This window comes from Crocuta crocuta, unplaced genomic scaffold (genome assembly GCF_008692635.1).
Source record: "Crocuta crocuta isolate KB4526 unplaced genomic scaffold, BGI_CrCroc_1.0 scaffold52, whole genome shotgun sequence".
In the NCBI taxonomy this organism is placed as follows: Eukaryota; Metazoa; Chordata; class Mammalia; order Carnivora; family Hyaenidae; genus Crocuta; species Crocuta crocuta.
Window position 1 is genome coordinate 2,900,533 of NW_027528617.1, and position 17,873 is coordinate 2,918,405.

General features: G+C 34.9%; 1 protein-coding gene across 14 annotated transcripts in view; it reads right to left on the minus strand.

Moving 5' to 3' along the window:
* The window catches only part of CAMK2D (calcium/calmodulin dependent protein kinase II delta), a 305,906-nt gene that overhangs the window by 74,273 nt on the left and 213,760 nt on the right, over nt 1–17,873 (minus strand). For 9 of the 14 annotated variants that reach the window (XM_077755034.1, XM_077755032.1, XM_077755029.1 and 6 more), the window contains exons 5-7: nt 15,589–15,654; nt 12,441–12,513; nt 1,958–2,060 (exon numbers count right to left, since the gene is read on the minus strand). In XM_077755034.1, coding sequence (XP_077611160.1) covers nt 1,958–2,060; nt 12,441–12,513; nt 15,589–15,654 — 242 coding nt within the window. Of the gene's footprint in view, nt 1–1,957; nt 2,061–11,410; nt 11,484–12,440; nt 12,514–15,588; nt 15,655–17,873 lie in introns of those variants that run through there. The other 5 variants (XM_077755039.1, XM_077755040.1, XM_077755041.1 and 2 more) reach the window with 3 other exon arrangements.

A 17,873-nucleotide genomic window follows, 5' to 3' on the forward strand; every position in this document is an offset into this window, starting at 1 on the left:
TATTGTTACCCACAACATCATTACATTAACATAAACCCAATTACGTCCTTCCCTACTTAAAATTTTTCACCAGATCCTTGAAATTTCTAGGACAAAAGCCAAATCCTTCAAAAGCACATAAAATTCTTTCCCACTTCATTAACTACCACTCATCCCAGTATACTTGATACTTTAGCAATATCAAATTTCTGGTTATTCTTTAAGTAGAAACAATAGTTTTATGCCTCTGAGATTTTGTTTGTGCTGATTCCTCTGTATGGCCTTTATGTTAGTGAACAAATTCTCATTCACCCATTAGTGAGGCAGGAGAGTACACCAATCACTGAAACTTTCCCCACAGGTGGAATTTCCTCCTTCTTCTCTTGTGCTCCACAGCACCTCATGAATGCTTCTGTAAAGATGCTCCCACACAGCATAGTAAATAATTATTGATATGGGAGTGTCAGCATCTTGAGGGGAAGGATTTCCTGCTTAATTTAAGCATCCCCATTAATTACTCTATCCATCTCTGCAAATGCCCTGCTACTTCCTGTTGGACCCCAACCCCAAATTACTATATATTCTTTTTTTTTTTATTTTTTTTATTTTTTTAAAAAAATTTTTTTTAATGTTTTATTTATTTTTAGGAGNGGCGCCCCCCAAATTACTATATATTCTTTATCTGTGTCAACCATGTTCTTACCCAGGATACAAAGATGTATCTGAATCTCCAATTTACAGTATTTATTCTAGGTCCCACTTTCTCTGAGTTTGCAATTAACAGGAACAAGCTTATTCATATGTCAAAATCTGACAAACCAAATGCTCAATTTGGAGATACTAAATTCATCTGGTGGGTGAGGAAAGACTTGATGCAAATGGCAGTATTAAGCTTAAGAGGAATCACAGACAATGATAACAGGTACTACTGAAACAGGACAGGAAGCAGAAAATGATGTCCTAAATTAAGTTGCTGGCAGAGGAGATGGGAGAAGGCTACCATGTCACCCACTCCCACTTACTAGCTGGAACAGATTAGAGACAGAGTGGATCCTGGGATCTCTGTGCACACCTTATCTTTAGGAAAACACAGAGAGGGTTTGCATATAAAACAAAAGGAATAAGCATTTTTTGAGTGCTCTGTTGTTGCTGTTCAGAGGAAAAGCAATGAGAAGTGAAAAAAATCACTTAAAAAATGATCTAACCTCAATATAGTGAAAGTCGGAAAAGTAAGATTGAGGCTTGGGGACAGGTTATATTTTGGGACATTACATGAAAAAAAATGGGTCAGTACTGGGAAATGGCAAAAATGTAGGCATAAAAAATGTGAATAACCTAATAGGATAAATATTAAAACAATCCACAAGCCTGGTTAGAAATGCTCTAATTTAAACAACAGTAACTTTTTTCTTAATTGTAAAGAAAGAGAAATTTCATCATCTAGAAATTTCAAAATTATCAACATTTTAGAGAGGAAACTGGAAGTTTAAAGAAACAGAAGATAATTAAGATAAACACACACATATACACATTACAATATTTTTAAAACCTTAATTTCTTAAACAAAAAATATGTGAAACAGCCCATATTTCCTGAGTACCTGCTATTTATACAGCAGTTTTTGGCATCAAGTAAGGTTCTGTGTGAACAATGAATTTTTTCTCAAATACAAATACATTCCTCTTTGAATACTGCAACCCTCTTTATTAATTCTTAGTATAGGACTCATTTTCTCCCTCACCCCTTAAGAAAAAGTCGATGTGTTACTGTTCTCCTATTGATATTTTCCCTTAAATTATTTCTATATTATATACTTTTTGATGTCAGTAAAATTAAGTGCTTATAAAGATCTAAAGAGCTTATAAACTTAGCCAGGTTGTTGTTAGAGGGAACATTTCTGTCTTATTTTGGCTGGGAAGTGGGCTACAATGAGCCAGAAGAGAATGAGCAGCATGAAGTAGAGAGAGGCCCTACTCACCAAACCATGCCTGCTGGTCTCCTTGAACTTCTATGGCTAAGCCAAAGTCTGCCAGTTTCACAGCTGCTCCCTTGGATTTGCTAGCTAAAAGCAAATTCTCAGGCTTTATTTAGAAAGAAAAAAAAAGAGACTGAAGTGAGAACCTATTTTAAGAGACTATTCAAAACTAACAACATATTTTTAAGAATAGGAAAAGAAAAAAGTCATGCACTGTCCTCTCTCCAGGAGACTGTCATTCCTAAATCCCAGGGAAAATATGGTTAGAAAAATGATTAAAAAGTATCATGTGTGCAGGCTTCAGACAGATGCAGAAATGTACTGGAGAGATACTGGGCAGAAAAGAGAACACACTTGGGGAGAGATCAAATGAACGGAAGCACCTGTCTTGACCTGCTCACATGCTTCCAAGGGCTGTTGAGGTCCAGACTTGGCCATGGACATTGACTTAGAAGCCTAATAGAGCACAGACATTTTCAGCAGAAGGAAACTTGGCAAAATGATAACAAGAATTGGACCAATCTACAGACATTTGGCAAATGAAACTGTGCAAATTAAATCCTAGTTGACTTCAAGAGTTTGGACCCAAATGTAGTGATTTTGATTCCTCAATGTTTCCAAACAATTTCTGTACAAATTTTGGAGTCTTATTCTGACTTACGTATTAAATTGCTGTCTTTAAGAATCTGTTTATTCTTAAAGGCAGAAAGAGTGTACTACTATTTGCCAAATGTTATAGTTAGCTTTTTTTCTTTATAAGCCAGTTCTTTAAAACATAATTTATATGTCTACAAAGTATGATTCAAAGCATTCTTTATATATGTGTTCTCACATGTTGGAATACTATAAGAAAGATACATTTTCATTTTCTTGGGTATTTATCATTATTCAAGGACTGATAACTCAGTCTTGGAATAAGGCTGTGTCTATTTATCACTGTTTCCCAACCAGGGCACTGAGACACACTGAAACTTTGAAAACAGGCATCAGGGCAAAATCCTGTATTTCTCTGGACCGCCTTTTTGGATTTTAGAAAATGAAGGGAGAAGACGGTCAGGAAAAGGAAGCTGATTAATACATACAGTGATATCCACCATCCCCAACTATCTGGATGAACATACACATTTGAGAGTGTAGTTCAACATATTATTACCTTGGGCTAAAACCCAGCAAATTTAGAAGTGTGCCTTGGACTGAAAAAAGTTGGGAAACAATGGAGTCTACAAGTGCCAAAACAATTGTCTGGAAATCTACATATTCAGGTCATTCAAATTGGTTCTGTTTATGTGTTAGCAAACTAATTCAATATTTTTTTCATGAAATGGCTACTTTTTCTTACTGAATTAGGCAATGCTGTTGGTTGTTTTGACCTTGTATAAACACAGCCTAAACCAATACTTATTAATTAAGCCAGCCATGCAAATTAGCAAAGACCCATAACCAGAACTTGGAAAAAATTAGGTTAAGTCTACAAGAAATAAGAGTGTAGGCAAGTTTTAATCAAGTACCAGGCTTCTTCAGGCTATTGCTGTTCACTGCCATCAGATTCATCACTATTATGACAATAGGTAACTGTAAGGAAAACTTTGTAATTTCTTAGGGTTGTTAGGGTTTTTGTTGTTGTTATTTAATCACCTCAACACTAACCACATGGTAATTTGAATACTGGGATAAAGCCGTCTCAAGAATATGAAAGATCTCCAGGCTGAAATAACTTTTAGTAAAAACCTAACACTCAAAATTAGTTGGAACTCTGCTGTCTATTTATGTAGTACAGTACCTAAAGATGTTATATTATTTATATTTGACATTTTATTTTCATAAATAAAATTTATGGCTCACTACATTCACACATTTTCTAATTTAATCACAGTGTGATTTCCAGCTATTAATTTATGGAACAAATGACTTGGAAAAACCACATCAAACTCTAAACAATAGTTTAGTTCTTTGTAACCTTCACGTTCAAAATCATTGAGATGTCGGAGATCTCTGCGAATACGCATCTGTCCTAATTTGTCAACCACACTCATTCAAGGAGAGTTCCAATCACTTTAGAAATCTCAGTCATTTGGGTCTTTTAAATCAAGTAATACTGAAGTTTGTTGAGGAAATGCCAGTGCCACCAGTAAATAAACTTTTAAAATATTTAGTGTGCTTTTATTCTTATCACTGGATCAAAAACGTTTCTGGGCAGTGCTGTGTGCAGTATGCCCTTAAACACCAAGTATTTGCCAATTCAGAAGAAATGGAACACCTTAGAATTTTGTCATGCATGGCCTCTGAATGACTGGGCAAATATTCATACCTAGAGATGACCTAGAAGACCTCTCTATAGGGCCTTGAGAGTCATCCAGGGAAATAATCCATCTGGATCAGTGTTTCTTATACCCATGAAGACTGTTCAGCTGCAGTTATGTCCAGGAAAAGGCAGGGCTCTTTCAAGGTAACTGTGTAGATTTAAAAATTAATAGTACTAAAATGGCTTCATGTTTGTGCATATCGTTTAGGCAAACCTAGAATATAGAATTATGGAATGCAAACTGAAAAATCAGGATGCTTATTGATTTCATAAAGGATTCTTTGCTTTCATAAAATGTTCCTCACAAGACTGCTTCTAATGACCAGCTCTAATGAAACATTAGAAATTGCACACAAATTTGAATTATATGCAGCTCTTTGGAACATATCCAAAATTTGAATAATCCTGTTATCATGTTCTACCATTTATATAGCTTCCAACTTAAAAAAAATATGTTGTACTACAACAGTTCATTGGCAAGCAGGTTAGTTCAAATTCTGAACACCTACAGAGGGGAAGATAATGTGTGATTGTATTTTATAAAAGCTGAAATGGTAGCATCTTACAGCTAATTAGTGGCTGTTTCCTTAAAAAGTATCACCACTACACTCTTATCTGCTATTTGACTATTGTGATTTTCTAAACCGAAGGAGGAGGGTGAAATCAGAAACACAGGTTTTCCAGTGTACAGATGACATGAGAGAAACGGGCAAAATGATGATTTAGAAATAGATGAAGATCTAGGCTTATGTCCTGGGACCCACTGTTATTAACTGTGTGGACATGGGTAACTCATGGAGTCTTGGAGCTAATGAGTCCCCATATCTTTCAAATGCACATTACATTTGCAATGAATGTTCATAACTTGGGGGATGTCTATATTCCTAAATTTAATGCAATCTATTATGCTAATCTTTATATATTGAGATTATCTCTAAATTCCTATAATGTGATCATTTTCTAGGCTGGTTTTTAAATACATTCTACTGATGTTCTCACACCCAGGTTCCTTCCCCACCCAATTGCTTCCTAATGATGCAAGATTTTCCATGACATCTGGTCTTAGTGTCAACAACCATTTATAGCATATCAGCTGTAATGAGCAGCAACTGTTGGCAAGTTTTGTTTTGTACTTCCATATGGACACAGAGGCAACTTTGTTAGTTGTGATTTGAGATTTTCTTGAATCTGTTCAAATATCTCAAAGTACCTAGGCAAGTTGCTAGAATCACTTTCAGGACAGGGACTGGCGTGGGGGATAAAGTAACTCAAACTCCTTAGCCTCTAAATGAGTTAGAGAGATCAAAAAAAGATGGAGGATTTGAAGCCAGATTTCTGAGTGCTTCTTTTAAAGATGTGAAACTGAGGGAATTCTTGATTACCCATTTTTATACCATTGGTATAGACAGTCCACTAAGTGGATAGTTGCAGAAGAATCTGAAATACTCAAAAATACTTGCTACCCATATCCAAATAGGACAAGGCGGAGAACTCACAGGACATACGTTCAATCCTGCTCCTCAAAAATCTCACACACATATAACGAGAATTTTTAAATTAGTGTGATCTTTATCAAGGAACTGATTTGGCAAAAGTGATGACCATTTTCAGCATTAGTCATAGCACAGACCTTATCTGTACATGTATGTGATTATCTAGCCAATACAACTCAAATAGCAGGAGTATATATGTGCAGAAACATCACGTGTGCTTTACATTTTTATAGCTTTTTCCTTTATGAATATGATAAAAACAGCTAGTTATTAGTTTCATTATTCCATTATTATTTAATTCTTACATTTCTTTGGATACTTGTTTTTAAGAACGGAAACTGTCTTTTTAGATTTCTTTCATTTATTGAAGTGTATCAATTATTTCAACATGAAGATAAGCATTCTGTGCTTTGGTCTGTTTTCAGTCACTTTTCCTTTGCCAAAGAAGGTGTGAACAAAGCTCCTAGAAATAAACTAAGTGAAAGTCTGCATGAATTGCAAGGCTTCAATATCAATCTTACTCATGAACATGGTAGAAGTTCTTTTATGCACATGGTGCAAGTGACTTTTGCTTTTATTTTTATATGACATGGCTGCCTGAATATATGTATTTAGCACAGGGAGTTTTCAGCTGACACATGTGTGCTGTAAGTCTGTGATTAGGAAGTACTATTTCTATCACCATGCATATATGGAGCAAGTTCATAAGAATCATCTGCTTTCCATTCCTGTTTTTTTAAAAATTTATTTACATCTACATTATTAGCACATATTATCAAGTAGACTGAAAGAAGTGAGGGCAACCCCAGTGGGACTGTGTCAATCACCTACTGTTTCTCTGTAGCCTGACACACAGTTGTTAGGTTCAACAAAGAGACACCAGAATGACTAATGAATTATGGAATTTATCACTTCCATAGTTTCTAAAGCACCTTGACATACAGTATACACAAATGATAGGTTTTTTAAACTTGTATCTAAGTATGCTTCTGAGAAAAGTGAAATAATTGTGATTTTATAATTATTCAAAACAGAGATTCACAATCTGATGTATCTATTGCTAAAAAGGATTTATTGCATGTCATATTCCTCCAGAAAATACCTTTCTTTTCTGGTCTTAAATGTAATCCTTTTCCTCTAAAATAGTCTTTCAAGTCCTCCCAAATCTCCAGAATTATCATCTTCACTAAAACCTATTCTATCCCTGTCTCTCTACCCACTTTCTTCCTCTCTCTCATATCCATCCACTGACCTAATGATTTTTCCATTAAATAACATTGCTTTTCAGGAGGTAGGCTAATAAAAATAAAGCTGGCATTCTCTGCTGAGGCAGTTCACATATGTCAATGTGCTGCTAAAAGATTATCGTGTGTATGAAGTCTTCTTACCAGACTGCTGCTCATGAGGTAGTTTGGTAACCATTTCTTCTATACTTGGAACTGAAGAAATCTTACCACTTTGTGTGAAATAGTGTTACATGATAAAGCACAGCTATGTAGATGTCTCCTTTGACTTACTTCTGTTACCTGATTCACAGAAATTGCATTCTTCAGGCTCTTAAATGAGAGAACACATCTGGCTTGATATTCCTCTACTTCTTGTGACCTCAAGAGCTGTCATTTTTTTTACTGCAACCTCTTTATTTAACCTAATACTTTTCAGGGTGCAGTATTCATGTGATGTATTTCCTTCTTTCTGGGAGGAACATCCCTGATACATATTTTAAAATGATCTTTATTCAGTGGCCTATAGGTTCTATCCACACAAGGTTTGTTCTTAGTTTGCTCTGTAATTTATGCCCAGAGCTAGGACAGTGCCTCGATAGGTACTCAAATGTTTGATGAATGTTTGTTCCTTTTTCTTTATACCTGACTTTTCAATCCTCAGTTCACAAACACTCACCACTGAGTTACAGTAATCCAGTCTTTGTAAACAGTCTATTTTTAGGTACTCCAAACTGATTGTCTGATGTGGCTAAATTACATGTGGCAAATGAATTTCATTCTTCTCTATGCCTCATTTTCTAAAGGCTGGGGCCAATGCTACTTTATTGATTTCCTAAATAAGAAATTTTTACTTTGCACACCAATCTATTGACAAATTATGTTATCCCCCTCCACTCCATATTATTTCTTAAATGTAACTTATTTTCTTATTCCTAATGATACAGATTTTGTACAGCTCCGGAATATCCATAGGCATGATCATTTTAATCATTTGATTCACGAAACTTAAAATCATTTCCCAATTCTTACTGTTGCTGGTAAAATTACTTTCCCATCATTGTTTGACCTATTTTTTTGTCCTCTATAAAGTTTTTGATTTATCCAGCTAATGAATTGAGAAATGGTAGCAATTAAGTATGCAGACACTGGAACCAAAATGCTTGGGTACAAATCATTTCACTAGCTGAGGGACCATGAGTAATTTCTTTCATTCATGGTTGCTAAGCTAAAGCTCTCTTTATGCAACATGGGGAAGATCAAAGCACCTTCCTCATAGAGCTGTTAAGATTCATATGATATCATAGTACAGGGTACATGGTAAATGCCTGATAAATGGCAGCCATTATCATTTTTACTACTAATATTTCATCACGATGATTGAAATTCTCCCAAAGATGAGAGTCATATTCCTCAACTATTATACTATAATTATGTCACCACTGGTAGATACTCCTTAACATGGCTTGGGTTTGACACTGGATGCACTTTAGACAGAAGGCTTGTGTATCCACCAGATATTGTGTGGGTCTGATTGATGTGCTTCCTTTATGCTAATATCCCACCACAGTGAACCTTATTCTACTGCTTTTTTTGGGATATCCTCTAATTGTCTGCTATGCCTCAACCTCGTCTCTAGGTCCTTATAATTTTCCATCTGGTGGATTCCACTGTCTAATAAGCTCCCAAGAGTGGCAGTTATTCAGATAATGATCATTATGTTATGACTGTATCAAAGAGGACATACTTATTCTCTTTATTCAATATTAATTTACATTCACAAAATCTATTTTATCCAATGATGCTTTTTATATTGTAAATGAGCTTTTGATTAAGTTTTATTCATTCCTAAATTGAAAGTATATGCCCCAAGTATTTACTAGGTTTGAAGTCCTAAGTTAGGTACTGTGAAGTATTATAGGTAGGTATTTTAGGTATTACAGTATTATATATATTATAGGTGCTATAGTATATATATAGTTATATATATTATATATTATAGGTGTTATAGTATCATAGGTAGGCACTCTCCAACAATACAGCTATTGTTCTAGGCCAGGCTTACCAAAAATTGTATAAAACGCACATGCTTGTAGGTGCCTTTAATAATGATGGAAAACAGAATACTTCCTGTGTTTTTCTCCCACTGATGTGGACAAATTAAACTGTGCATCAGACACCTGTATTATAAATGAATTAACAAATGAATCAGGATATGGAAACAAAAATATATGACTTAAGAATAGGAAGGGCAAATTTTTGTTTAAAGCCTTGTAATCAAAAATTTTACTAATCTCTTTCATTTTAATACATTGGCAAATACACTATTACAAGCAGTATATGTAGCAGACAAAGTATACATGTAGGTATAAAAGATGTAAAACAAAGCCAGAGATTTAGTACACTCAGGGTGTGTGTAGATTGCTTCTAATATACTCTTAGTATGTTATGAACTCTCTTAACATGTTTATAAAATGGTCTACTGAAACATGTCCTGAAAACTGAACTCAACTGAAATCTATTCAATTCAGCAATTTGACAGAAACCAAGATAATTACAAAAATTATAACAAGCTCTGCCCAAAGCTCACCTCTATTCTCTCCTAAAACCAGAATAAGGATGAAGAACAAAAACACTTTTAATCCTTGAACGAAATCTGATGGGTGATGCAGCAGGTTATGTCTTTTGGTAGTAAGCCTCCCTAAAAATCACCTGCCTGAGTTTTTAATTAGTGAATTTAGCTCCTATGTCAGAAAATGTATTTTCTGCACAGAATACAACCTAGACCCACTGCCACCTCTGATTAATGCTCCAGTCTTTGAAGACTTCAGCTGAGTTGGACCACTTCCAGAAGTCCAACATCATGACCCCACAAGATATATTTTAAGGTCTTGTAAGATAATTCACATTTTTTCATCCGTGGCTTTTAGAGTATACTTATATAATATGGAGTAAAATATTTCAAATGATAAATTTATTAGAGTTTCTGATAAAATTGTACAAATAAATGTGTATGCCCATCTATATTCACTTTGTAAGGAAAGTAGTACAGTGAGAGCTCTAAGGAGTAAAAAAAAGGGGCTCTTTCTCTACATATCTGGTAGGGAATTCTTGCGGTAACTGCCAAAGATATGAGTTTTCAAAGGAACATATTGTTTTTCCTTAATCCTGATGGGTATATTTGGTAAAGTGTTAGCAGATGCTCACAGTCCTATCTTGACTCTCCAAAAGAAAATGCCATTAACCATACTTTTGCTTTTGACATTTAAAGCTCTCAGACTGAAACTGACATCGAAGAAAGATCTGAGAGACTAAGGCGATACTTTGCTTATACATCACATCTTCAAGTAACTCGTGGATCCTTAGAGATATACTCTTCAAGAGCATACTAAATGAATGGAAACTGTGGATTTGCCAATTTAGTATAACTAGAGAAGTCTGCAAGTAAGAAACAAGCCCATGTCCTCCCACTGAACAAACACACTGAAGACATTCTCAATTACTCTGCCACATTTGTACTAATGCCTGGAAATGGCTGAAGCTTGAAACAAAGAATGACAACCATATAGTGCTCACATATGCTATTATGCCCATTCAGTGGTTTCACTTACATTTCTAGGCCTTCTCTAGATCTCCAAAATTCCATAAATGAAACTACAGTGCTGAGAGATGGGGACAGAAAGTGGATGAAAGTGCAGCCTTCTCCTGAGCTATTTAATTTCCAAGTGATCTGAACATTTCTCATCCTCAATGGTATCAGAAACTGAATGAAGTCTTAAAATATTAGTACATATATAGGTTACATAAATATTATTTGATAATAAAATCTGTTTGACTTTTTCCCTGTTTTAAAAGACACTAGTATCTTAGTACTTAGGAATGTAAATAAACAAGGAGTCAGGAGGCCTTAATGTCCTCAGAATTCCTGGGACTACTATTGAGGGAAAGAGATTTCAGAACCCAAAATGGAGGTCACTTTAGCACCAATCACTTGGGCCAAAAACCTATTTAATAACTTTATCTCTCCTTATAGTTTTCATAACTATTTATATAATATTAGGTATACATAGTATAACTCTAAAATGGTATGCTTGATCAATGTTCACAGAATAAGTTTAGAATGAAGAAGAGACCATGAGTCCTACTCAAAGTCACATTAAGTGCTATATTCTTAGAAGGAAGGAAATATAGCAACCTATTTATTGTTAATGGTAGGACATTATTTCTCTGGATGAAATGGGATTTATGTAAGTCTCAAGTGTGTATCAGAGAGGAGATGAAATAAGAGAGACTGTGGTAAGGGAATGTGTTTTCGTAATGTGTTGGAATGAGTCCACACAACTTTCTTGCTCATATTTTTGCCTTTACAGGCATAATTGCAGCTGAACAGTCATTAGGAACTGTGTGGTGGTTTATCTTCTCCAACAGCATTACTCACCTTCAGGTCCCGATGGACTACGCCCATCTGATGGCAGTGTAGCACAGCCTCCAGGATCTGCTGAATGCAATGACTGCATGCAAACACCAGGGGGCGTGTGTTAGTTCCAAGCTTACACTCACTGTCTGTATACCCTCAGAGAGACTGGGTTACAGTGCAAAACCAGTAGGCAACTGGGTTGTATTTTACCACCTTCAGTAATGTAAACATATTGCTCAAGTAGAGTGACTACTACCTCAGTGCAATCAGAATCATGCCATATGTGAGAAAAAATGTGGATCCACTTGTTTGAGAAAAAAACCTTCTTAAAAATATTTAATTCAGGAGCTCATTTCTTAGGTATAAATTCTTATAGGAAAAGAACTGGAATGCAAGTAAAATTTTTATAGCTGTCATGGTCCATCTCCACCCCATAAAAAAAAAAAAGTGTTTCCCTATTTCCTCCCATTTTTTTAGTATCATTCCAAAGGCTGTCACATTAGCAGTCAAGGCACCATTAAGGTTAAATTAGGATACATAATGAATTTTTGATAAATCATTAACTTCTTGTGCTTTAATTTAGCTGGCAATTATTACCTCTTGCCTGAGGGTTCATCAGACTCAAATGGAGCAATGTGTAACCAGTTGTTTTGCTACAGCAACCCATGGTCTCAGAACAGAAGTGGTGTTTAAATCTACAGGCGGACATACATCACAGGCCAAGTTTATCTCCAGACAAATGCTGGACATTTCAGGAAAGCCTGCCCCTAAACCGCCTCTGGTAGTTTACTGCTTGGAAACTTAACAGGTTGTGTTTTTAATACTGTCCTTTCCTTTTTGCTATGATGTATATTTAGCCTGTAGATGAGCAAACTGAAAGAGGCATCATGCATTATCATTTCATCATGTAGTCATTTTAGGGAAAAAATGGGAAAGGCAAGGGAACCATTTTAAGTACCCCACCCTCTGCCCTTTCCCCAGAAATAAAACCAACCAACCAAACAAACAAACAAACTCCTTTGATTCAGATTTATGGACTCCATATACTGACCTTCAGGTCCCTGTGAACTATGCCATTTAGGTGACAATGATTTACACTTTCTAGAATCTGCTGTATACAATGACTGTAAAGATACAAGGGCAGAATGGAAGGGAGAACGTTTTAAAGGTACATAATCACATCGAATACAAAATAAAATGAAAGTTAAAATGAGACAAACAAACAAACAAAAATTATATTTTTTCACAACATATTTTTAGCTTTACACTGGAATTTAATAATGCTGAATAAAGCTAATTCTGATTCTAACAAAAATGACATCCAACATGGAGTTTGTGACATGTTCAGACAAAACAATTTGAGCTGTGTTTTTTTTTATTCATTGTAAGTGTACAAATTGAAATCACTTGCATACAGAAGTCAAAATTTCCATATTCAAGGAGAAGAATTCATAAATATTCCCGTAATGCTCTGGGAAAATTCTTTAGCAATATAAAATTTATGAGTATTTCTCATACACATCTAAACTGTTTAAAATCTGAGGTCACAATTAAACATAGGTGTTGAAACAAGAGGGTAAACACGGATGAAGTGAAACAAGGGTTAAAAAAATGGAGGGACACATTTATCATTTTGACTTAGAAATGATGCTTCTTATAGGATATGTTAAGGGGAAAACTAATGCAAGTCTCCAATAACAGAGGGAAATTTTCAAGTAAACCCATGAGGTAAAATAAATCCCTCTTCAGGATAGGCATACTCTGGAGAAGGGCTAGGAACTTACGGAAAGTAAAAAACTCTTTTTAATACCGTGAAACACTAGTAATTGTTAGATACATTTCCATACACCTCAGTGAAGGAAAACTTTTGATTATTACAGTGTCAAAGAGTACAATTTATACTATTCTTGTTAAAGGCACACTGATGTCAAACAGGTTGCTAATTAAATTAAAGGGGATAAATCATTGATTGGCACCTGTAAGGTCCCATGAGCTGTCATCTGACATAAAATTATACAGATCACACTGACACATTTGATACAAATTTACTGTGCGATTCAAATACAGGTTATATATAGAACTACATTCATTAACAAACATTTTAATAAGGACATTTGCAACCACTTAATATACAAAATATTACTCCAAAGTGAATTCTTGAATTATAAAAAATAATCACCATCTGATTTCTTACAATGTGCATGTAAAAAAATGACATGGTTATGATTTTCCAATGCTAACACTATAAAGAGTCCCATTAAAAAGGCTAAACCTTGGTTACTTTTTGACTATTAGCTTATTTGAATGTCGGTAATTATTTTTTAAATCCTATGACTTTTTTCCCTTCACTTTGTATTACTTTTTAGAAATATTTCACTTTCTATTCAACCAGAGGTGTAAGTCATCAGGCTTAGTGAATAATGGAAAATTAAAGAAGTAAACAATAATTCATATTAAATGAACTTCATCATTTTTTTTTTTTTTACTAGTGAAAATGATTCAATTCTTAAGTTCTTGAGAACTAGTAAGGAAAGACTTTTTCTTTACGTTTGTACTGGGGAGGAAAATGTTCCTTCTCCCTGATTTTGTGTAGGACCTATCCTAAAAATTAAAGTGAATTCCAAAACTGGATATAAACATGCACATAAAATGATCCAACTTATAGGGTTTACCTTATTATCGGTAAGGTTCTTCAATAGTGAAACAGTTTCTATTTTAATTTCAACCAATATCTTTCAAACACAATAACATGTTTAACATATTAAAAAGCAAAATAAATGTAAATCCCTAACTTGTTTATTTCCTTGACTAAATTTATTACTCTCTTTGGGCAACTGGGCAAATAGCTACTGGCAAGGCTGCTCTGAAGCCTCTTTTCAGGGGCCTAATGTAAAAATCGGGATAAACTGAGCAAGTGATGATTCACTCACCACAGTATAAGGGACACAGAGGTTTCTATTTGACTTTGGCAGTAAAAATTCCATTAAAAAATTAGAGTGCAGTCATGTACAGATAAGATTCACAGAATATCATAAACTGGCATTAAACCGAGAAGATTAATTAGAGATTTGCAAGTGAGCCTGTGTATGCATGTGCTGCTTTGAAGGGATGGGGAGGGAACCTGCTATCAGCTGACTATCTGCTGAGGGCAGGCTATAGCGGGATTAGCAAGCTTTAGGAAGCTCTGAAAGCATTAGAGAATGGGGGCAGACAATAAGTAATTGAATCTTCAGAACATCTCATTTACATGGCTAATAAAGAGTCAACTGCTCAAGACTAAAGTTTTCAAACTAAGTGTCAACTACTGAATATGTATAAAGAAACCACAAAGAAAAACTAACATGATACAGTTTAGTATCTAGGCAAGTAAATTAATGTTACTTCACTCCAAAAAGCTTGCCTTTGTACAGCCTAGGAAGTTTCAAATGAGAGAAAATGTACAGTATAGCCATTGTTAACTTCGGGAAAGATGATGAAAATTAACAAGATTTGGAAATCTTGAACCCTCTGAAACATCTGAATAAATATTTTTCACATAAGAGTTCCAAAAGCTATCCTGTAATTTCCAAAGATTTAAATAGCTAACAACGCTTTAAGGAGACCACTTGGACTTTTGTAGTTTATTTCTCTTTATTGTCTCTGATGAGACATGGGCTGCTCATGGAGTGGTCTGTGATGATGGAAATGTTCTATATCTGCTATGTTCAACTGTAGGTCACTAGCACTGAAGGCTATTAAGCATTCAAAATGTAGCTAGTACAACTGAGAAACTAATTTTTTAAATTTAACTTTAAGTAACTGAAATTAAAATAGCCATGTGATTACTAGGAACTACATAATGGACAGCTCAGGGTCTAGAGACTAGAACATCTTCATCTTTGATTTCTTAACTTTGCTAAAAGAGTACATCTCTTTAGCAGAAGTTATTCCCAGTACAGTGTATATTTATTATTCATTTTTTAAAAACTGTAGATGCTAGATAATAACAAAATTTAGACCAGATTCTAATTTTTCCCCCAATCCAATTATTTTGGTAACATTAAGAAAGACAAATAGCAATTAAGAGGGACTCATTATGAGAAGTCCAAAATGGTTTTATGAGAGTCTCATAAAGATTAAGGGTTAGGATACATTTGTAAAGAGATATATTGAACAAGTATCATTTGAATGTGGAGTCTTGCTCAGGGCAAGTCACTTACCTGGCATCGGCCTCACTGTAATATTCTCTCGCCACTATGTCTTCAAACAGTTCACCTCCAGTAACTCTGTAGAGACAAGCAAGATAGTGTCATTAAAAAAAAATAATAATAAACATCAACAGATTTGTACCACGCTCACATAGAATTTTTGCTTTTAGATTGTTATGAAAATTTTCAAAACAAGTTATTTTAAGACATTAAATTACAGGTTTCATAACAATCTATATTAATCTAAACATTTCCAGCTCTTCTACATATCTTCTTATCACTAGATCCCGAGGGCACAATTTTCTGTATACCATAACTATATTCAGTGAAATTTCTTATGCAAATAATCTCTGTGAAACTCTTCATTTTAATTCTTCAAATTTTAACTAAGGTCTGATGAAATGTGTGAAACAGTTTAGAAACATTTTCTGAACAATAAGAGAAGACGATTACTATTCAAGGCTATAGAGTATGCGTTTGCAGTCTGGATCTCTCTGAATGGGCTTGTTTTTTAAACTGAAATAAACATGCCTTTATGGGCCAGAGGTGGCCTTCTAAAATACATACTGCTTTTGGGATGAGTATTAGATTTTCTTTGTAAATCACCCCAATTTCCTTTATGCTCCACATATTTCCAGTAAACACAGTCTTAGGGATTTTGGCAATCCCTAAGAGGCAGCAGTGATCTCTTGCCAACTAAGAAGTCATACCTGTCTGCCATCTTTACGTGCAGACTTTCCCATAACTCAGCAACTGGATTTAGTTACCCTACAAAGTACATTCAAATCAATGCTCTGTATTTAAGTGGACATAACTATCGTTGGGATCCATTTTTTCTCCACGTCCAAAAACTGCTGTTCTGGGGCTAGTATTCCCTAACCAGTGATTCTCTGGCTTAGGCTCCCTGCTCCCCCTTCAAATATATGTTTTTAATGTGATTTTTAAGCAAACTTTAAAAATATGGAAGTGTACCAAGTACCCCCTTATCCCTCAACCTCAATTCCACCCTTTGGAGTAAACTAATTTTATTTTATTTTTATTTTTTAATGTTTTATTTATTTCTGAGAGAGAGAGAGAGAGAGAGAGAGAGAGAGAGGCAGTGTGAGCACGGGAGGGTCAGAGAGAGAGGGAGATACAGAATCCGAAGCAGGCTCCGGGTGTCGTGGGGCTTGAACCCACAAACCATGGGATCATGACCTGAGCCAAAGTCAGACACTTAACTGACTGAGCCACCCAGGTGCCCTGTGGAATAAACTAATTTTAACTTTACACATATCATTTCAATTTTCTGTGTATCTTTAAACATACTTGTCAGCTTACAAACACAAGGAAAACATTATTTTTCCTCACAAAAGTAGAATCATGCAATATAGGCAAATTATTAGGCTACTTCTGTTTTTCATTTCACTTTTGGTCATGGGCACCTTTTTGTGTCAGACGCCTTTCCTTAATTACAGTAAGTAATAGAGATATGTGTATGTGTGTGTGAGGCCAGGCCAATTGTCTTCCAAAGTGGTTGTACAACCCCCCAACATCATGAAGGTACCAACAAGTTTTTTCCAATGAAGAAAAAGTTAGAAAAAGTTATCTCATGTTAGTATTTCTTGATTATTAGAGAAGTGAACCATTTTCTCAGGTATCTGCCATTTCTTCTTCTATTAGAATATGGCTTCATTTTAAATTTCAACCTTGGAGTTTAACCTTGTAATAGATAATATTTGGTTACCATGTGCTACACAGTGTACTAAGCATTATATTAACTCATAAATAGTTGAAAGCAATTATTGTCTGAGATGGGTTTTACCACAAGCTCAGTTTATTGATGAGAAAATGGAGGTACAAAGAAGTAACTTGCCCAAGATTATACAGATTTTAGTGGCACAGGTGGGCCATCCGTTGCATAGCCCCTGCTCTCAATCACCATATAATGTAGCCATTCCAATAATTACACTGTCAATCTTTCCAGAAGTTTAAAAGGCATGAGTCATTTGAAAAAGCACTGGGTATAGTTATAAAGCTTAGTGTGTACATTATGAAATGTGAAATAAAATTGTTCTACAGATAGCTTTTTTGTTTGTTTTGTTTTCACTTGCTTTAATACGTTCTGAAATAACACCAAATGATAACATGTTTCAGAGATCACCAGTTATTATTTTCTTCTGGATTTTCCTTTCCTAAAGGAAAAGATGTAATACTAAAAACTGTTAATGTGTTTGAAAGTTTATCCAACTTTGGCCTCTCTCCATTGCATTCTGGATAATTGCAAGCCCCTTAATGCTAGAGTCATTATTTTCAGT